General features: G+C 31.6%; 9 protein-coding genes across 9 annotated transcripts, besides 9 other annotated features; 3 read left to right on the top strand and 6 right to left on the bottom strand.

The window, feature by feature from the left end:
- Positions 1 to 803: part of a mobile genetic element that runs on past the window's edge.
- Positions 802 to 839: a mobile genetic element.
- A 684-nt stretch (positions 840 to 1,523) lies between these two features.
- Positions 1,524 to 1,560: a mobile genetic element.
- A 2-nt stretch (positions 1,561 to 1,562) lies between these two features.
- Positions 1,563 to 2,050: a mobile genetic element.
- A 516-nt stretch (positions 2,051 to 2,566) lies between these two features.
- TVAGG3_0817130 (2-5A-dependent ribonuclease family) lies at positions 2,567 to 3,154 on the bottom strand (the record flags this gene model as incomplete). The annotated part of the gene is made up of 1 exon (XM_001277989.2): positions 2,567 to 3,154. One exon carries the CDS (start codon positions 3,152 to 3,154, stop codon positions 2,567 to 2,569), a length of 588 nt encoding a protein of 195 aa, XP_001277990.2.
- A 297-nt stretch (positions 3,155 to 3,451) lies between these two features.
- Positions 3,452 to 4,489: a mobile genetic element.
- A 2,759-nt stretch (positions 4,490 to 7,248) lies between these two features.
- Positions 7,249 to 8,764: a mobile genetic element.
- Positions 8,765 to 9,813: 1,049 nt separating this feature from the next.
- Positions 9,814 to 9,940: a mobile genetic element.
- Positions 9,941 to 10,260: 320 nt separating this feature from the next.
- TVAGG3_0817090 (2-5A-dependent ribonuclease family) lies at positions 10,261 to 10,586 on the bottom strand (the record flags this gene model as incomplete). Its single annotated transcript, XM_001297937.1, has 1 exon — positions 10,261 to 10,437. One exon carries the CDS (start codon positions 10,435 to 10,437, stop codon positions 10,261 to 10,263), a length of 177 nt encoding a protein of 58 aa, XP_001297938.1.
- A 314-nt stretch (positions 10,587 to 10,900) lies between these two features.
- Positions 10,901 to 14,013: a mobile genetic element.
- TVAGG3_0817080 (ribonuclease H-like family) lies at positions 11,490 to 12,404 on the bottom strand (the record flags this gene model as incomplete). The annotated part of the gene is made up of 1 exon (XM_001297938.2): positions 11,490 to 12,404. A coding segment is annotated over one exon (915 nt), but the record flags the coding sequence as incomplete, so codon positions are not given.
- Positions 14,014 to 14,327: 314 nt separating the features above from the next.
- Positions 14,328 to 22,005: part of a mobile genetic element that runs on past the window's edge.
- TVAGG3_0817060 (protein of unknown function, DUF4107 family) lies at positions 14,486 to 14,731 on the bottom strand (the record flags this gene model as incomplete). Its single annotated transcript, XM_001294589.1, has 1 exon — positions 14,486 to 14,731. One exon carries the CDS (start codon positions 14,729 to 14,731, stop codon positions 14,486 to 14,488), a length of 246 nt encoding a protein of 81 aa, XP_001294590.1.
- Positions 14,732 to 15,013, bottom strand: TVAGG3_0817050 (protein of unknown function, DUF4107 family; the record flags this gene model as incomplete). Its single annotated transcript, XM_001294588.1, has 1 exon — positions 14,732 to 15,013. The coding sequence occupies one exon, from the start codon at positions 15,011 to 15,013 to the stop codon at positions 14,732 to 14,734; it is 282 nt and encodes a 93-aa protein (XP_001294589.1).
- TVAGG3_0817040 (uncharacterized protein) lies at positions 17,448 to 18,062 on the top strand (the record flags this gene model as incomplete). Its single annotated transcript, XM_051247867.1, has 1 exon — positions 17,448 to 18,062. One exon carries the CDS (start codon positions 17,448 to 17,450, stop codon positions 18,060 to 18,062), a length of 615 nt encoding a protein of 204 aa, XP_051083342.1.
- On the bottom strand, positions 18,316 to 19,092 carry TVAGG3_0817030 (uncharacterized protein; the record flags this gene model as incomplete). The annotated part of the gene is made up of 1 exon (XM_051247866.1): positions 18,316 to 19,092. One exon carries the CDS (start codon positions 19,090 to 19,092, stop codon positions 18,316 to 18,318), a length of 777 nt encoding a protein of 258 aa, XP_051083341.1.
- Positions 19,110 to 19,678, top strand: TVAGG3_0817020 (organellar and viral DNA polymerase type B; the record flags this gene model as incomplete). The annotated part of the gene is made up of 1 exon (XM_051247865.1): positions 19,110 to 19,678. A coding segment is annotated over one exon (569 nt), but the record flags the coding sequence as incomplete, so codon positions are not given.
- Positions 20,047 to 21,987, top strand: TVAGG3_0817010 (keratin-associated protein family; the record flags this gene model as incomplete). The annotated part of the gene is made up of 1 exon (XM_051247864.1): positions 20,047 to 21,987. One exon carries the CDS (start codon positions 20,047 to 20,049, stop codon positions 21,985 to 21,987), a length of 1,941 nt encoding a protein of 646 aa, XP_051083339.1.

The raw sequence follows: 22,005 nt of genomic DNA, 5'->3' as shown, positions 1-22,005 counted from the left end.
TTAGCACAAACCTGAATACTGCGAATAGAAATAAACAAGTTACATATATATAAAGTTTATTTAAATATAATAACCATTGGATTCAATCACGCGTTCGCAGCGATCGATCCAGGCTTGAAAGACACGCTTTAAATCATCATGAGAAAATTGCTCAAATTGCTCTCTTACAAAATTTTCAAGATCATCTGGACTCGCGAATTCGCGTCCTTCAGCTCTCTTTTTTAGCGTGCCGAATAAATAAAAGTCAGAGGGTGCAATATCAGGTGAATAAATTGGGTTTGGAACAACTTTGACATTGTTTTCCACCAAGTAATTCATTACCTTATGACTTTTGTGAACTCTTGAATTATCAAAATGAATTGCAAACTTTTGTTTTTGTTGTTTGGATTTCTCAAACTCATCAGAATTGATAATTTGAGTAAGAACATTGTCAATTAGATACTGAGCATTCATCGTATTAGGTTTTTGAAGAATATCAATTGCGATGATGCCATTCACGCCCCAAAAAACCGACAACATCATCATTGGTGTGTCAATTTTTTTCTTCGGGAATGTTTGCGGATTTTCATCCTTCGGGATCCACATGATTTTGGCTTCTGTTGCATATTGAAACCAAGACTCGTCCCCTGTTGCTAAAAAGCGAAACTTCTTGGATTGATACGCACCCAATATAGAGAGGAGCTCTTTCGAAGATTGGACTCTAGATTTTTTTTGAACTGAATTAAGGTTGTGCGGAACCCAACGTGTATACGCTAGTTTGTAGTTCAAATAATTGTGCAGATAATAACTGACTGTTGTACGTGTTGTAAACAGAAATTCATCAAAAGTGACACCTCAGAAAAGCTAAAATATTGAATTTTTGGAACTTTTGATAGAGCACGTTTTTAAATATTAATTAAAGTAAATGTATATTTTGTAAAGATTCTTTTTAATAAAAAAATAAAATTTTGAAGAAGAACACAAAATCTTCTGAAAAATAATATCACATAAACTCATATTATTTTCTAATATCTAACTATTTTATATAAAAATCAAATTCAATGATCTTAAAAGCGAAGGATAAACCTCAAAATTTACGAATATAATGAGTGGGAATATAATGCTTATCTATCATAAAGCCATATGAAATATCAATTTTTGCTTTACGCCTAATTTTTGACGACAATTAGCAAAAAATGTTAAATGTTAACACTCAGTCCATTTGAATATGAAAAATAAAATTGATATTTCATATGGTTTTATGATAGAGAAGCATTATATTCCCACTCATTATATTCGTAAATTTTGAGGTTTATCCTTCGCTTTTAAGATCATTGAATTTGATTTTTATATAAAATAGTTAGATATTAGAAAATAATATGAGTTTATGTGATATTATTTTTCAGAAGATTTCATTCTATATGCCTATGAAAAGTACTCTCAAAACTAACTTTTCCTAATTATAATTAAATCTAGAATATTGTATTATGCTTAGTATTATTTCATTTTTCTCGTTCAATTTAGAATTTACAAATGTCAAAAAATTGAGAGCTGTCACTTTTGATGAATTTCTGTTTATTACAGTACGTGGTATCTTTGTCATCTCCTCTATCCTTCTGAGTGATGCTCTTGGGTCTTCATCTAGCGCTTGAAGAATTGCTTTGATTTTTCTTTGATCCGGCGATTTTTTGTCAATTTTTATGATGGGCGCCTTTTTGTTCATGAAGTGATACATCCTAACATGATACGTTACAGTGGAATAGCTAGGAGCATCCATACCGAAGCATTTTACCAATGTCTCGTAGATTTTTTTACAGTCTTTGCATTTTTTTGCAAGAGCGAGGATGTTTTCTTTATGATTCATTAAAAAAATGAAAAAAATCCCGCCAAAATTTCCCGCGAAACCGCCTCTTGTCTCAAAATTCATTTTATATCCCGGCATGGCGCCAAAATACAACATACTCATCATATACATATATTCATATTTTTTATTATATATTTATAATCAGCATATATCTCCTTTAATAGTCTCATATAGAGCGCTGTGCTAAACGCACCTTTGGACACCCTATATTAATTTTAATATGAATTTTAAATTTTGTAATGTTTTGAATAATGAGCACGCAAAAACTTATATAGGAACTTTCTCTGCGCGTGAATCAACTAATCTTATTGAAAACTGTTCTTTTCTTGGAAATACAGGACCCGGAAAAGAATTTTATCATCAATATTCTGGTTCAATAACAGTTAAAGATTCTTTCTGTGACAGGCCATATAATTCGTTCGGAACAGTTTATTGGAATAATATTCAAAATACATGTTTTATTCAAAATCTCACTCACTTTTCAACACATCTCTGTGAAGCAGGATTTATTACTAAATGTAAAGGACCTGAGAAATCTGCTTCCAATGCGATTCATCAATTATCATTTTCCATGAGACGAGTGCGTTAATTTTTCAAGAATTTATTATTATCATTTTTTATTAAAAAATAAAAATAATAAAAAAACATTTATTTAAAAGAAGATTAATAATATCTTCGTTCTTTGTCTGGAGTGCGACATCTTTAGCTGTGTGTCCTTCGCTGTCAACAACACTCAAATCGATCTTCACGAGAAAGGAGAACTTTGACAACTTCGATTTTTTCGTTTTCAATAGCGTTGAAAATAGGAGTTCGCTTCATCAAGTTCTGACGGTTGACATCGACATTTTCGTGTTGAAGCAACTCTTCGACGAAACTAGTTGAGCCGCATTTAGCGGCAACATGGAGAGGTGTCCACTGGATTGAGTCGACGCAGTTCAAGTCAACGTCATCTCGATCGGCGAAAAGACGGATTAAGTCTGAGAAATCATTAGATGCAGCGATGTGAAGAGGTGTGAAACTAGAATCATCAGGAAGTTGTGGATTGACATCTTTGTCGTTCAGAAGACACTCAACGCACTGTTTGTGGTGGAGAAGAACTGCGTAATGAAGAGCACTGCGATTCTTCTTGTCGACGATGTTCTTCTCGATGCCTGGAAAACTCAAGAGAAGTTCTAAAGCTTCGAAATGTCCGTCACGAGCTGCCCGGATCAATGCTGTACGTGATGAGTTGTTAGTGGCATTGACATCAATGGATGGATCAGAAAGAAGAAGTCGCAGAACACGTGTGTGACCATTAATTGCTCTCAACATAACACTTTAATTGTCAACATCTTCTTACAATTAAAGAATTCTGTAACAAATTCAATTTATTTGATTTATCAGATACTAATGTTTTAAAAAAGCATATTGTTTTGATCAATTTCATCTAATTCAATATTGCATTCTATTACTGCTACTAAACAATTCATTGTTTCGGCATATTCCATACAATTCGTATTTGTCAAAAAATTAAACATCAAATCCCAAATAGGATATAAATGATTTTTGTAGATACTAATTCTCGAAATTAATGTAGAGATGTTGGATATAAGACTAGTCATATATTAAGGGTGCACACGAGAGGATCATGTAAACTTCAGAATTTAGAACCTTATTTTTAGGCATTATCTTGGCTACCTATTTAGGCTCGAAAAGCAAAAAAATATCAAAAAATACAACTTGACTCCATTATGACCCTTTCATGGAGGTAGTTTTTATCCGCTAGTATTTTCCCTTTGAATCTCTTTACAATTCGAAATCAAATTCAAAACTCAGTAGAAGAAAGGAAGAATCGACTTACTACGGTTGTAATACGAATAAATACATATATTTAATTATTTTTATTTACATAATAATTGTTTGAAGCTCATATTCCAACAAATTTTTAAATAAAAACATTAAAATGTTGAAAATGTTCATATATTTTAATAGGGTTTTGGCACTTTATTGAGGAATTACTACATACATAGTCGAACTGAACTTGATATTTTGAAATTTAAATTATTTATCAAAATTAAAATTTAACTTGAAATTTATAATTATTTAGTCATATTTTGCATAATTCTAAGTAGATTTTGTAAAAAATCAAGAAAGAAAAATTTTAACGTGCTTTATTTTTTCTTTTTTATAATAATACATATTATTATATAATTAACATATTCATAATGTTTCACCCTTTCAAAAATATCCTCCTCCTCTCAAATAAACGTACATACGGGTGGCCTCTTTTTTCAAAAAATTAAAATTTGAAATTTTGGGCTCAAATATTAGAGATTTTTTCAACCTTCAACGATATATGTTGTCTATATCAGACCTCCTTTCTTTTTGATACTTAACATTGTTCCTAAATCTTAGCCGTTAAGGCTGTTCTGAAAATATTTTTTTTCGAAAAAATTCGAAAAAAATTCTTAAAATTCAAAAATCCCTTAATTCCTGAGGATTTTGGAAAAAAGTTTTTACATGAACATGTGTATATTATATGAAGTATATTGATAAGGTAAAAATCAAATTTTATTGCATATTCATCGAGAAAATAAACTAACGAATCCCTCAAAATTGAGAGGGTAATCCTCCTCCTCTCAAATAAACGTACATACGGGTGCACCCTTAAGTATATCAATAATGTTTTCTTAGTTTACATATTATTGATATTTGTATCATGCTGAAATGTGAGATCAATTCGATTGTATCATCGCTTATCTTGATGTGGTAAATTTTTGTCATTTCAACTATAAATGGAATAATTATAGGTTCAAAACGAACAGTGTAAATGTCGTCGAACATTTCAATGCATACGAATTTGAAATCAATATGTGTATCTTCTACAAGGTACTGATCAATGTATGATTTAAATTTTTAGAAAATTATCTCTGTTTTAGTTTAATAAAATAATATTGCGCGGTGAATTTGTATCTCAAAATTATGTAACTGTATCGGTAACAACTTCAAATGTCTTATTGACAAGATTTGTAAAAAAAAATCAAAAATATACTTGAGATCATATAAATGTGCTCTTCTCTTTATAACGTAAGAATTGATCAAAGATAACATGTGTACTACTGATTGATTTTGGAGGATTGCTATGATTAGAGACGATTTGATTAAATAATTCAATGAAAAATGGACTATTTGATTCATCAATTAGGAGATTCGATTGTTTGTATTCGATTGCACTTCTGCATTTGGTGAATTAGTTGTATCGTAAATCAAGGAAAGTTAATCATCTGCTGTGATACTCTTAAAAAATTAAAAGAACGAATTTTTTTTCTAAATACAATTAATGGCATCAGATGATTAGATTACTTTTTTAGAAATCATCAATCAAATTTGGCATATTTTTGAAAGAATATCTAAAGACAAGACACCCAATAAGAGTTTTTGTGCATACGGTTCTCGGGCGCCTATGTCACATTCACAAAGGACTCCGTCTTTATTAGCAAACTCAGAAGAAATGTTTAACCAAAAGAAAAATTATTTCATCAAGACTAATAAATGTTTTAAAAAAGCAAATCACATCATTAACATATCAGTTTTAATTACAAAACTCAACGATACATAACAAATTTCTTCGAAATTTAAATTCTCATTAAAAAATTCTTTTGATACAAATTAAATAGCTACATATTCGATTTTCCCATTGATACGAACTTATTGTTTTCATTCAAGATTTACAAGAAATCAAATACTTATTTCACAACAACAAATATCTATTTTTACTCAAACACGAGCATGTATTTACTAATAAATTCATGTTTTTACATCATTACATTTGACAATACTATCAAAACAACCCCAAAATCAAACTAATTTTCGATATTCTTTATTCAGACCAGAGAATTCATATAAATCATCGATTACTCAAATTTAAGTATTCATTTAATGTAATAATTGTTAGATATTAGGCGTTTTATATAAAGATTCTCCCTATTTCAAATTTTCAAGCGAATTAAGTCGATATTTCATACATTTTATAATATACAAATCATGTGTAAGTACAATAGCTTTAATTATTTACAATATTGATCATTTTATTACGAAATCCAAAAATTTAATCAGCAAAATCGATGTTTTTATATAAGATTAGAATGATTTACATCATTGTTTCCATGCACTAGCTGTTAAAATGCTGATGACAGCTAAAAGAATCGCAATTTCATAACTTGAATATAAGATTCAAATGAATCGGCATTATTTGACATTTACATCATTGAAATGTCAAATAATGCCGATTCATTTTTTTGATGAAAACAATGAAATTCAATCACGATTTTCAGATAACAGTATCAAAACACACATCAACTATGAATAATTTACACTTTGATCAATCACCTAATAATGTTTGGAAGTTATTTTACAATACATCACCTAATTCAGAACCAATTCAAGGTACAAATGTTACAGCAAGATCAACAAAAAATGAATGCTTCTTATATAACTGTATATTCATCACCATTACAACTAAAAGTGCAATTTCTTTTGAAAGATCAAACAATAAATTTCTTAACTCATATTGTTCATTTACTAACTGCAGCAGTAATACAAATGGTGGATCTATCTACTTTAACTGTAATAGTTCCATTGTTCAATACCGCTCATGTGGCTATAAATCAAAAACAAACGATCAAGGACATCATTCATATGTTTCCTTAGTTTCTAAATCAAATAATAAAAATTATCTTTATGAAAGTTCTTTTTATGAATGCGGAAATTTAGAAAAATCTAGAACAAATAGTCTTTGTTATGGAAATATTGAAGTTAAATCAATCAACACAAGTTTCTGTGAAGCAAACTTTGACTCAGGAATATTTCTATATCAACCAACAAGTCTAAGTAATGTAACATATTCATCATTTTGTAACACAACATCAAATTATTTAATTTTATCATTAGATTGGGGTAACTATAATTTTTCTTTTTGTAATGTTTTGAATAATAAACACAACAAATCTAATTGGGGAACATTCTATGCAGGTGTATCAACTGTTCTTATTGAAAACTGTTCATTTCTTGGAAACACAGGACCAGGAAAAGAATTTTATCAAGATTATTCTGGTTCAATTACAGTTAAAGATTCTTTCTGTGACAGAATAATAGATAAAACATATCAATCAGTTACAACAAATAATGTTCAAAATATATATTCTATTCATAATCTTTCTCACTTTTCATCATATCTGTGTGAAGCTGAGTTTCCTATTATAGATAAAAAGCCTATGAGATCTGCTTTTGATTTATATCATCAATTTTCCTTTAGACGAAGGCGTTATGGGATCTGCTTATATTAATATTCATGATTTATGAATTTATATAATCAAAAAATTGTAATTAAAGACCATTATTAACGAAAGCATTCATCAATTGTTTAAGGCTCCGGTCCCACCCTCTCAATTTTAAAAGTTTTAATATCTCCACCAATATGAGTTTTTGATACTTTTATTTTAGTACATAATATCATTATGTAATACACTATAGTATAGTATATTTAAACTGAGTATTACTATTATAGTTCATCTTATCTGAGAATTCGGTATTTTGACAAATTTCAACTTTGACCGGTAAAACTATTTATAATCAAAAAAGCCCACGACATTTTATAGCATATTAGTGATACATTATATTGTTATTAGTAAACTTGATTTACAATCTCTTCTAGATGAGTAATTTGTTTTTTTGAAAAAATCTAACAAATCACTTTTTGACAGAATCTAGATATTTTTGATTTGTGAAAGTTTTAATAATATGATAAGGTTTATATATGCTATCATAATATAATAAAATCATATAATGTTACATTATCGCTATATATGTCGAATATTAAAAAATTGTATATTAACATTTTTTGTCATATCTTGATAATAAAGAAAAAACTCTCAGTTCCCCTTCGACAAATTGTTAGAATGCAACTAAAGTTTATTTTGATATAGTGAGTTTGCTTCTAAAAAAATATATGAAAGAAGAATTAGATTTGCAAGACCCTATAAAAAACGATTTTTGCGTCGAGAATAACTTCATGCACGATTAATTGATATGATAATAAAAATCATATATGATAATTACTTAATATAGGCAACAATAATGTATTAATCACTTTTTGTCAAAACGGTTTTTCGATAATTGAGTATTCAATTTTCCAAAAATCCATTCAATAATTTGATTTATAATTCAACGTATAAGAAAAAACTCTCAGTTCCCCTTCGACAATTTGTAAAGAAAATTATATAGTTTCTGTCGACACTATTTGTATATTCTACCTTCTTCGGTATTTCGAAGAATTAGGTTTGCAAATTTGATATTTTTGATGTATTTTTTCAAATTGAGAGTATTTTTGACGATAGAAGTAGGTGTTTTTTGAATTACAATTTTATATTGATGTGCATGATAAAAATTTGAACTTATATTATGGTGACATAGTATAAGTCATAATGTATTAATATACAAAAGATATTATCAAAAAATTCCTTTCCAATATGTATAAACAAATTGATTTTTTAAATTAAATTTAAACCTTAAACTCAATATATTAAAAAGTGACATTATTTTAATTAGAAGTACAAAAATCCATAGTCATAGAATTATCAAATGATTGAAAATTGTTATAATTGGGCACATTATACTCATTTATGAATTTACTATACTATATACTTTGCAAATTTAAAAATCCAAATTTTCAATTTTTAAAATATCATTATTTATCATATATCAAATAGTAAAGTTAGTATATATCATGTTTAAAACGATAATATAGTCAAATTCGAAAATTTTAAAAATAGATAATATTTAATTTTTACAAAATATTGGTATATGTGCAATCTATTGGTATATTTTTACTCCTTATTAGACACTCGTCCTAACTATATGCAGTAATCATGCAGGACCGGAGCCTTAAATATGGAAATATTGAAGTTAAATCAATCAACACAAGTTTCTGTGAAGCAAACTATGGAGCAGGAATATATCTATATGAACCAACAAGTCTAAGTAACGTAACATATTCATCATTTTGTAACACAACATCAAATTATAATATTTTTGAATTAAATTGGGGTAACTATAATTTTAATTTTTGTAATGTTTTGAATAATGAACTCAAAAAATCTGATTATGGAACATTCTGTGCATTTGTATCAACTGTTCTTATTGAAAACTGTTCATTTCTTGGAAACACAGGACCAGGAAAAGAATTTTATCAAGATTATTCTGGTTCAATTACAGTTAAAGATTCTTTCTGTGACAGAATAATAGATAAAACATATGGATCAGTTACAACAAATAATGTTCAAAATATATATTCTATTCATAATCTTTCTCACTTTTCATCATATCTGTGTGAAGCTGAGTTTCCTATTATAGATAAAAAGCCTATGAGATCTGCTTTTGATTTATATCATCAATTTTCCTTTAGACGAAGGCGTTATGGGATCTGCTTATATTAATATTCATGATTTATGAATTTATATAATCAAAAAATTGTAATTAAAGACCATTATTAACGAAAGCATTCATCAATTGTTTAATATCAATTGAAATATGAAAAACTTTATATTCAAAAGATGATGCGGCTTGATTTCTCAATTTAATTTTCAAAGAGTTCGTATTTGTTACAGTGAATTTAAATAATTAGTACTGATATAGTAATGCAATAATATCGGGAACATGGCTCTTAATTTCGAAATAGATTTTCTTTGTAAGTCATCTAAGTATTAACAAACTGATATTTCAATAAAGAGTTCAATATTATAATAGAAATTTGCTATGACAGAAAGAATAAAACTATAGCAAAAAGAATTATTGTTATTTCGATGATATTTTGTAATATTCTTCGTTTACAAATGATTGGACATTGTATCTTGGGGAGATGTTGGATAATAAATTTAACGATTTCTTATTCAATTCTATTATATCATTGCTATCTTGAAGTGGAAAATTTTTCTTAAGAGTGCACTTACACCTGTATTACATGTCCTTCGATTCAGATGTTTAAGGTTAATTTTCAATGACACTTCACGCCATTTGTCAGAAATTTGAATTAAAGTCAGATACGCGTAAATGCACCCTTAAGAACATTTGTCATTACAAGTATAAGTAAAGACACTCAAGATGCATTTTTGTCATTCAATAATCTATTCTCTCGCTATTGCAAACAATTTCAAATGTCGCATTCAATTTCTGTGTAATACAATATCATTCACTAGGATCAGTTTATTCATAACTTTACTCACTTTTCAACATATTTCTGTAAAGCAGGATAAATATGCTTCCAATACGTAACATCATTTATCATTTTCCTTTAGACAAGTGCGTTAATTTTTCAAGGATTTATTATTATCGTTTTTTATTATTAAAAATAATTTTTTTTACAAACAAAAAAAATAAAAAACTCATTTATTTAAAAGAAGATTAATAATATCTTCGTTCTTTGTCTGGAGTGCGACATCTTTAGCTGTGTGTCCTTCGCTGTCAACAACACTCAAATCGAGGTCTTCACGAGAAAGGAGAACTTTGACAACTTCGATTTTTTCGTTTTCAATAGCGTTGAAAATAGGAGTTCGCTTCATCAAGTTCTGACGGTTGACATCGACATTTTCGTGTTGAAGCAACTCTTCGACGAAACTAGTTGAGCCGCATTTAGCGGCAACATGGAGAGGTGTCCACTGGATTGAGTCGACGCAGTTCAAGTCAACGTCATCTCGATCGGCGAAAAGACAGATTAAGTCTGAGAAATCATTAGATGCAGCGATGTGAAGAGGTGTGAAACTAGAATCATCAGGAAGTTGTGGATTGACATCTTTGTCGTTCAGAAGACACTCAACGCACTGTTTGTGGAGTTAGTATACATATCAAGTGTACGGAGGCACTGCGCGCCTCCTTACCCATTATATGTGAATTTGACACTTTACAAAACCGTTAACATATATTTTACAACACAAACGACAACACTAACTTAACCTTAAATATTTACAAAACCACCAACCACTTCACCTCACTAATGCAAAAAATAAACGTTCTCACTTACAAAAGTAGAGATGTGAAAACTTAAATTTTATAATCCCTGGGATGCACTTTCTTCGATTTTTTTTAAATTTTTGGGATAAATTTTGACATCTTTTTTTTTGCTGGCGACCTCCCCCCGTTCACAAAAAAAATATCGAGCGAAGGGGGGTCGCCAGCAAAAATCGAAAATTTTTTTGGTGAACGGGGGGTCGCCAGCGAGAACCTTAAAAATAAACTTCAGAAAAAAAATCTAAAAAGAAAAAAAGCGAAAAGGCCCTGAAGTCGAACTGGGGAACTTAAGGCTTATACTATGACTCTTACCACTGAACTATATTATCTGTGGATCGGTGCTTTATAAATTGTAAATATAAAGATTATCATAACGAATTAAAATGTAAAATAATAAATATTACTCTTATATATTATTAGATTTTAAATTACAAAATAATAATAACAAAAAAAATATTCATGACCGGAGGTTTTAATTAATGTTTAATGAAAGAGAACGATTCATTATAAATTATTGAATGTTAAATTGTTGTAAAAACACATTGAAATATTTGTGAAGAAAATGGCTATTTAATATTGAAAAATAAATAATAACAAAATGTTTATTTCATTTAGTTGCCATTAAGATATGACGGCTATTTAACAAGTTTTTCTTGGATCTTAACCGCCTAACGTTCAAAACTAACCTTTGTGCTTTGATATTACGTTCACATGTTGCCTCCGAAGGAGATGAACATAACAAGCGTAATGCTATTTCCGCAAGGATGGATTTTTCTCCAATTCTATGCGAGATCTCTTCCCAAGCATAATTTTGTGCCTCGTCCATCAGATCGTTCTCAAAGATGTCTGATTCCTTATTGATGAACGTATTATATAACGAGAGTACAAGCGTTTTTTGTCTTTCGTTCAATCGGAATTGAACCAAAATGCGCTTGAGGTAATCTTTAGCTGCTGTTAGATCATTTTCGGCAGTCTGATGATTATCCTCGCGTACATCTTGCAATGTAAGCCTAAGTTGATCATCAGATTCGACAATTCTACGAAATGTGCCTTCATCTGTTACATCAATTACAGCGTTTGTGTTACCTTCCTCAAAAATAGAATCCATGTAAATGTCCTGTAAATCTTCTGCCGGATCTTTATCAGGAATATGCTCACTTTGAAAGGAACTCAAGGGATCGGCCAAATCTTCTACTTCTTCGTTTTTAACAAACTTTCTATGGAAGTAGAACCTTCCTCTCGGCGTGAGAGAGAATGCCAAACACCATAGCCCACCAAAGTCAGAGTCCAAGGTATAGCTATCCAATGAAGATGCCAAGATGGATCCGAATGCATTATGCAAATTGGATGTCAAAAGATTGAGAGCTGATATGGCTTTACGAAGCCAAATGTAACAATTTGCCAACAATGCCTTATCCGATTCGAATACTAAGATTAGCTTTTTAAGAACAGCTAAACAATCTTTCAATTGTACGATTTTATCGTGATCTACATTTATATATTGCTTGATTTTGTTTTCGTACTTAAGAATAAAGACACATATATTATAGTCATATATCCATCTGGTGGATACATGCTGTGGACATTGTGCACCTATATCGTCAGCATGAATGCGACAAAGTTCTGCAATTCTGTGCACATCCTTTACTAAACTTTGTAACTGGTTGTTCTTGCCAGCAATATATTGATAGCTGTTGTGGATTCTGTGACACAAACAGGGAATAAGCAATATCTTGTAGTATTTTGGATCTCTGTCATGATAGAATGAATCATTCCAAGTATCTTTGAAGCATTTTAACTGTGCTGGTCCTCCGTCAACTACCACACTACCTATCTTGACTTTCCTAATGTCAATTCTGTTAAATCCTGCTGTTATTGCGGATTTATAATCCTGACTTGTCTGGCCATCCTTCATATCTATCGCCTCTACTGGGTATGGCTTCATTTGCTCCAACGGATTTGTTAAGACAAAATCAAGATTGTGGTAATCATGTGTCTTGCCTTCATCGATGGCGACACAAGTGTATGCTTTTTTGGCGAATTCGAGAACTTTAGCAAGGTGTATGCTGTTAGCAATAGCAATCATTCTATTTCGGATCTCATCACGTGTAATAGGCTTATATAATTTGTCAGCAAGTTTTTCCGGATTGATATTAGCTGACTGAAGTTGTTTGTATTTGTTCATCATTTGATATATTGTGAACATAATGAAAATCTTTGCAACATGCGTGAATTCTGGGGATGCAAATGTGTCTAAGGCAAGGTTGAACTTACCGGTAAAAATGGTCATTTCATCGTATACATTCGATAAATCCAACATTGGATCATTTGGCTGTTTACCTTTATTGTAGTAGTCAAGTAATGTTTGCTGCGATAATGCTTCTCCGGCCTGGCATGTGTGAACATGAGTCTTAAGCCAGTTTTTATAATGATCCTCCCTTTGTTCTTGCATTGAACACCGGCAAACTACACCATCAGATCGTGTCACAAGTTCATTGCATTTAACATACCACTTGGGACTACCTTCATGTTTATATCGCATGTAAACATGTTGTTTCGTTTCAAGATCGGGATATGTTGTGAACCCGACTTCTTTCATTAATGAAGTGATTTCTTAAGTTGAATAAAAACAAATTTGATTGAAATTCATACAAAATTTCTTTTTATCATTATTATTTAAGATGCTTTTTTATGTTGAATTGTTAATTTTTTTATTTCCACCTGGGATATTTTGAATTGGGCTAGCCCAATCCCACCTCTCAATTTTCTCTCAATTGGGCAATGGGGATCCCATATAAAATGTATTGTAACAAAATTTTACATGCATAATATAGTACAATTAAACAACATTCTAAAAATATTAAATTCACATCATTTACTTGAAGATTTTATATTTTCAACAAAAATTAATACAATAATTACATTAAATTGAGGAGATTTATAATATTTATTATAAATTAAAATATTATTACTCATTAATTTGTTGAAATATTGCATTTTAGTGGTAAAAATTAAAATTTAAGTTTACATGGAGAAAAAAAATTTTTAAATTCCAAAAAAAATTCAATTGGGATAACGATAGGGACAAAAATTTAGAATCCCCATATGCTTGGGATAAAATCACATGACTATACAAAAGTATTGCAACTCCTCCCATTGCTGTGCTTCACATAACAGCTCATAATCTTCTGACTCACTTTCTTCTTCATATAGGTCAAAATCACTGTCAAAATAAATGTTAGTAAGTTTTGACAAAGCTAATGAAACACGTTTACCGTTTGTATCGTATGCTTGTATAAACTTTCCATTCTTCATTCCTTCATAAACGCTCAAACTAACTTTACCCTTTCTCCCTCGTATCTGATAGAATGTATTTTCACGAGGAACGAAGAACAAGTTCTTGAACTCATGACCGTTGTAGTTTGTTATCTCAATAGTTTTCGTCATTTATATAAAAATAAAATAAAAAATAAAATAAAAAAATAAACTTAAAAATTAATGATATCACCACCCTCACATGTATGAAAACATAGCCCAAAAATAAATTTAGGGTAGAAGGTTAGATCTAACCTCATTTCTAACCTCATTTCTACCCTGTTGAATTCATTGCTTTATAACTCTCTTCCTTGGTTTCTTTTTAGTTGCTTTCTTCACGTCCGTCTCCAACTTGACTGTCTTTCTTCTTCGTCCGTAATGATACCAATTACTTCCACCAGTCAATGGGTCAAATGGTCTTTCGTAAGAGTTTCCATACATTCCATAGGGACCATACGGAAGAACTACTAGTGGAGAAGAAACATTTTCTTTAGTTCCATCGACTCTATTTAAATGCATTGTTTCACCTTTCATCTAGTCATTAAAGTCTTTTGCGTGTTTTGCAAACTCATCGTCCTTTCCTAAAGCATTTTCTGACTCAGTCGCAACCAAATTGGATGCTTTATTTATGAGCCCTATTTTATTTAATCTTAACTTCTTTGTAACCCAGCCTCCAATCTTTCCTTTATTTGCATCTAATGTCTTCGAAACCCTACCTCCACTCATTTTATTTACTGCGTCATAAGCTCCAAGTGCTTTTGCTCCAAATGCTAATGCTTTTGTTCCCATTGCGCCTATAGCTGCCCAAGCTACCATTTACACCATATTAAAATCATCTCTCTTCAATATTATCTCATAAAAGTTCTCGTTACTGGAGAAAGTCAATGAAACATAAACGTTCTCACGGGCTTCGACTTCACCGCTTTGCGGTCTATCTAACTTATTTCTTATATCATCTATACGCTTCAAAATGTCTGAACAATTGCTAACATCTTCTACAACAGTTATTTCATCATGAATGACCTTCAAGAACAAGCTCATTTAATATGCAATTAAAATCATTTCAATAATGAGTCCATCCTTTCCGTCTTTGGGTAGCACAACATCTTTCATTGAAGAAGGTTCGACAAGTCTTATGTTAAACTTACTGACAAAGTTTGTTATACTATAATGCTTCGGCGGCGAATACATGTAGTTTGAAAGACATAATATAGATTCTTCAGCAAATTCACTTATACTGGATTTTATAACAATGTTCTCACGAGACCAAATGCCACCAATTGACAATCTTGTAAGCAATCCTGCTGAACCTTCTACTGTAAACGTCGATGGTAACATTCCACGAAGGTCATCTATTGACATCTTTGAGTCACTGAATTTAAATATTTTCTTTAAGCAATCGTCATTATCTAACCATGCAATAGCTTTGAAGTTTTCATTCGAATATACATCTGCTTCATTAAATATAAAACCTGACTTCTTTGCAGAGATGACTTTAAAATCTATTGAGTTTGTTTCAAAATTATATGCTATGGTAACTTCTGAAGGTAATGGATGTCCTTCCGCAGTCAGTTGTTCTCTCACTACCGTTTGAAGCTTTGTATTAAAAACTTTCATGTCATCTCCTGTGTCTAGGTTCACATACACAGCAACAGGAAAACTATCTTGCTTCTTTGTTTCATCATTATACCTCAAAACATTAAAGTTCTTCAATAATATTGTTCTTCCTGCTGGAATACTTCGAACCTGTCTGATTTCAATAGCTTTCTCACCTCCTACATACTCTACCCAGTGTCTTGGATATTCATAAGTATACTGACTTTCTTGAATTTTGGTAGGTTTCATCATAACGTGTTCATAGTATATCTTTATACTCTTGTCAGTTAGACTCGGTGCTATGTTCTGAATATTTCTGACTTGCATTTTTAATGGAGATAAAATGAAGCATTTAATACATGATGTAGATGAAGACATGAATGAAACTACAGACAAACTTAACTCTTCTCTTATTCTTCCTTTCAGCAAAGATTATGAATTCTGTTCAAATGGTGTGTATTTCTATTGTGGAAAGATGGGGTCAGGAAAGACATTTAATCTCATTCGTCATATTCTTATAACAGAACGTTTAGGAAATGACTCATATTATGACCAAATCATTATATCAGCAACTTCAGACTCTATGGACTCAACAGCGAAAACATTTATGTCAAAAGTTCAAGCCTCTGTCGTTAAAGTTCCAGACAGTGAACTCATTGAATTTCTTCAACGTTACATTCGACGTAAGAGAAAATATTATGTCATCGTTGAATTTATACAGTCAGGAATGCAAAAGACTTCTGAGGAGATGGAAAGAATTATTGACAAACACCACTTACGTCAGTACTCAGGAGTTTACGATATGAAACGACTTACAAACTACATTCTGTCAAAACTTTCAAAATACCCCTTCAAAAAATATCCATCAAACACTTTATTAGTTTGTGACGACTTCGCCGGAAAAGGTTTAGTGTCAAAACCAGACTCACCATTAGCTAACATCATTACTAAAATCAGACATTACCATTTAACTGTAGCAATACTTATGCAAACATGGAGGTTTTTAGCTTTAAACATAAAACGTCTCATAACTGACTTCGTTATCTTTCAAGGTTTCTCACGCTATGATATTGAACTCATTTGGAAACAGTCAGGTATAACATTACCTTTTGAAGAAATTTGGGAAGCATATAAGTCTCTCATCTCTCCTCGTTCATACCTTGAGATTCATATCATGACTAATACCATTAAAGTCAAAAATATTCCATGGGAACGACCAACATTGTTTTAAAGTTTAACCTTCAATTGACTGATGGTAAACAAATTCCATGCATCTCTGTCGCTATTTCTGTTAATATTTTTGCTGTCATTCATATCATCCACTTCCCCATCCGTTAGCTTTTGAGGATATGCGTTAGAATAGCTGTTCTTAAATGAAGGCTTTTCACCTTTGAGAGCATAAACTCTATAACTTTCTGCATACTTTATGTTTGAACCTCCTGAGCCATCATTGACATAAATTTTTATAGGCTTCCACCCTTTGTTCATGTTCCTGCTTCTTCCCTTAGCTCTTTTGTTCAGTAGTTCTACATCTTTATACACAGCACCTGTCTCAGTGAATTCAACAATATTTTCATTCGTTAGCTTTACATTCAAACCCTTGTCGAGTATATTGTTCATTTCATACATATAAAAGGTTTTTATTCTATATGAAATGAGAAGCAAATCCATCTTAGCTGGTGCCGTTAATATTCCAATTGAACCAACATCAAATGTTGACTCACGAACGACAAACAATATTGTCATAAAGAACTATAGTTCGGAGTGTTTGAAAGAAAAAGAACCAGAACTTAAGTCGGTGAATTTAAACACAGCTTCAAACGCTAACGCTACATCAGATGTTAAGTTAGAGTATCCACCACTGGACCAAGTTCTTTCAAGAGAAGCCAACGACAACCCTTACACAAATGTTCAAACAAATCCTTCAGATAACGTAGACCATTACCTTCTTCAGTTATACCAAACAATTTTACTCAAAGACGATAAGAAGCTTTTGACAAATCTTATAAGCAAGAACCAAATAATTCTAACAAAGGAGGACCTTGAAAATGTTATCTCACGAATAACAGGGAAACAATGTGTCATTGACTATCTCGACCCTGAAATCGAATGCTGTGGTCAAACTCCATTATTCATGAAAATAGGTAACATCCGCATCATTGAAACACCAGGAACTACAGGAGTTGAGTTTAAGTATAAATATTCGAATGAATATACAAAACTTTCAACAGAATATAAGCTTTGTTTGAAATATGTTTTAGTAAATTAAAGCAGTCAGGACCTTCGGTCTTGGCGCTTTGCGCCGTCAGTCAAAAAATTTCAAGTTAGCAATTTGTAATATCTATCCAAAACTTCTTCAACAGTATCGAACTCATCTTCATAATGCAAACCTAATCTTATTGACTTGGTGCAGTTTTCACTAACACAATATTTTTCTGTTCTCTTGACTGACATAACTAACTCATTTGTTTCATCAAACAGCAACAACCAAAGTTCATGACCTAATACATAACATTCATACTTTATATTTTTAGCTCTGAGTTCTCTTGTAAGCTGTTGCATTTAATATTTTCTAAAAAGTCAACTTCAACAGTCATTCGCACTGGTGCCTTCAGTTCTACAGGCTCTCCTTGAAAGTCAACAAGTCTGAATTGCATGTCTTTCAAATTATGAGGACTAATGCGAACCCATTTACCTAAATGAGTTGCTATGACAGGAACGTTTGGAATGAACATTGAATTGACTGCATAACAGAAGGATTTATATTCTACTGAACCTTTACTATTAACTCCTGAAATGCCTGTGACATTAGCTATTTTTGACTCAATGTACAAACAATTACCATAACATACGTATGGAACAGATTTCATCTCAATCGTTTTGTCAACACTTTTCAAAGGAAATGTCATATGGTATGCTCCCAGAAGCAATTGAACTCTATGACTCATTCTTGGTATCTTAAACTCCTTCGCATAACTGAACTTCAAAACTCCTGCAATAAGTTTAACATTCATTAAGTTTTCTTCGTTATCCTTGTTTATTGTAGTATTTATGAGAGCATTTAACACTCCAGCTAATGTTTCCATCTTATATTCTACATTATTGTGAAATCTTATTTCGTGCTTCTTTCCATCTATTTCAATCTCCATGAAATCTGTTTCATCTGTTATGACAAAAGTTGCGATAGTATTGAAGTCAACAACTCTGAAAGCAAGCGCTTCATTCTGAAGACCTAAGTTTGTTTGTAGCTTTACTGTCTCGTATTCGTTTGGGTCTGTACTTTGCAAATAGAACAACATTTTATTCTCATTAAAATATGACTATTGCTGCATATGCGTATGAAACAAATGAAGCAAGAAGAGCACATGAACTAGTAAACGAAAACTCAACTTTAACAGTGGAAGGTAACAATTTAGTCATTGACGATGGAAAAACTAAAAAAGTCATTGATTTCGATACTTTTAACACGTATGACCCATTCATTACAATAAGTAAAGTTCCTATCATAAATGATGGAACGGTGCAATATATAAATTCTACAGTAGATGCCTCATTAGTGAAAGTATTAAATGTTCTCATTGAATTGTTAAAGAGCTTTCGATTTGACGACAACATTAAATGCCTAAAGAATTTAGTCATGAATGAGAAACAAATTCTCGGCGTTGCTGGTAGCAGTAATGATGTACACCTTATGACATTAGAATATTATAACGAACATAAAGATGAACTGAAAGGAGAGAAGGGTGACACCGGACCTCAAGGACCACAAGGAATACAAGGAATACAAGGAATACAAGGACCTCAAGGCGAAAACGGTTTGGATGGTGAAGATGGAAAGGATGGAAAAACTGCTAAATCATGGATATGGAACCTTATAAATACTGGTTTAACAGCTGCTTCATATGGAGTTCTTCAATACCAAATCGGAAAGATATGGGCAGTACTTGGTGAAGAAGCTTTAGATGACGTTAAAAATGCTTTGAACTTCATTTCAAATGGTTCGGATACTATTAAAACTTTATCTGGTTGGATGCAAGAAACAAGGAGTCAAATAGATACTGTAAGACGTATAGCAAACAATGCACCTACGGGATTGGATACTTTACGAGAAGCACAAAATACACTAAAGGAAGCAAATGATATTAGTATCAGACATGCATGAAGATTGGCTTAAAGGTATTGACAAATCTTTAAAAAATCACAGTCAGTCTATTGCTGACTACAAGAAAAGTATAGATTTTTTACATAGTGCTATGGACGTACATGATGGAAGCATAAGGAACTTACTTAATGCTAACAATAACTTACCAGGAACTATTAAAGCATTTATAAAGTCCTTTGTAAAACCCGGTGCTCTAACATTTAGGTCTTTGAGAGCAAGAGCATTGAAGTCAAGAGATGCAGAAACTCCAACAGAACCTACAGAAGGAACTAAAACAACAGAAACTCCAGAAGAACCACCAAAACCAACAGCTAATGAAATATTGTTCGAATATTTTCCAAGGTACTCTGTTCTCATTGCATACATTCAAGAAATACTTAAGAAAGCAGACTTGACTTTAGGAGATGATGAAAATTCTGTATATCTTTCGTTCCAGTTTCAAATAGCAGAACTTTTGAGACAGATATGCTTAATGTATGACAACATCTCTGATTTCACAAGATATGATGACGACCATGACCCCGAACACGGTGAAGAAGAAGTTTTACAAACATCCATTAAGACAGGAAAGGTTTTAACTCAAAGTCTCATTATTGACACCAAAGATGGCGAAGTGGACGTTCTTCAAGAGCTGAAGAAAAATACTTCTTTGGGAGGTAGTGGTAGGTATGAACTTGAAATAAATGAGATAGAAGAGAAATTAGCCGAAAAAGCAGATAAAAACCATGTTCATTATATAAGTTCAGATGAACAGATTATAACGGACTACCATGGATATTTAACACAGGATGAAAAAGTGAAGACAAAAGATGTTAATGAAAGAAGATATAAATACATTCGTGTTAAAGGTTATGACATACACTGTACTGTACAGTATGACACAGGTAAAGCACCAGAAGTATTTGGTTATAACGATGAAATTTATGCCTCTAGTTTCTTTGTTAACGGTGTATTAGTTGAACCAAGATTTACTTTGAGAGTTAAGGCAAAAATAACTTTTGAAGATGCTATTAAAAGTAAAGCTGACAAAGATGAACTTGACGCAACGAACAAAGTTTTGAAATCTCATAAACACAATATCTCCGATATAAATGAACTTCAAGCTACATTAAATAGTAAAGCTGACAAGAACCATACACATGAATCCTTCACTACTGTTAGAGCAGACGACATAATATTGAACTATACCCTTGGTTCAAGTGCACCTTTAGAGAATCCAAGTACAAGCGTAAAAGATACACTAAACTCCTTAAATAACAAATGTATGAATATCGAAGGTCATGTCAGAAACTTTGAAGCATATGAACTACCAGCAATGTTAGATAAGAAAGCAGACAAAGAACATACACATAACTCCTTCTCAACTGTTGCTATAGAAAGTATTGAAGGAACGGTTGGCGGAACTGGTGGGGATGCATTATATTATAAACCTCCTAACTTTCTACAAGGTTTAACATCGAATGAAAACATAACAACGAAGAAAGAAATTAGCTGTAAAAATGTTTATGTCATGGATGATGAAAATAATGTTAAATTCACTGCTCAAGATTTATATGATAAGAAAGCTGACAAAACAGAGCTTCAAACATTAAAGATTGAAATACTTCAAACATTATATCCTACAGACTCTATTTATACGTCAATGAACTCAACAAATCCAGCAACAGTTTTAGGTTTTGGTACGTGGAAGCAGATTGTAGATAAATTCTTATACTGTGCTAGATATTCAAAGCAAACAGGAGGTTCGAAGAAAATTAAAGAAGCAAACCTTCCACCGCACACTCACACAGGAACGACAAACTTTTCTGGCGACCATAGCCACTCATTAAGAGACCACCCATTATACAACTCAGAGTATGAAGCTGGCAATGATGTTTTATCTCCATCTTATAACAATTCAGCAAAAAAGATTTTTCGACCAACTGAACCAGGAGGAAATCATTCACACACTTTCACAACAAATCCAACAGGCTCGGGTGAAGATTATATGCCACCATTTGTGACTGTATTCGCATGGTACCGCGTTCAATGAACGCGCTTGAGCCTAGAA

The sequence above is a fragment of the Trichomonas vaginalis genome, chromosome VI (assembly GCF_026262505.1).
Source record: "Trichomonas vaginalis G3 chromosome VI, whole genome shotgun sequence".
Lineage (NCBI taxonomy): Eukaryota > Parabasalia > Trichomonadida > Trichomonadidae > Trichomonas > Trichomonas vaginalis.
The sequence above is the reverse complement of the archived record's forward strand: the minus strand, read 5'-3'. Positions and strand labels throughout refer to the sequence as shown.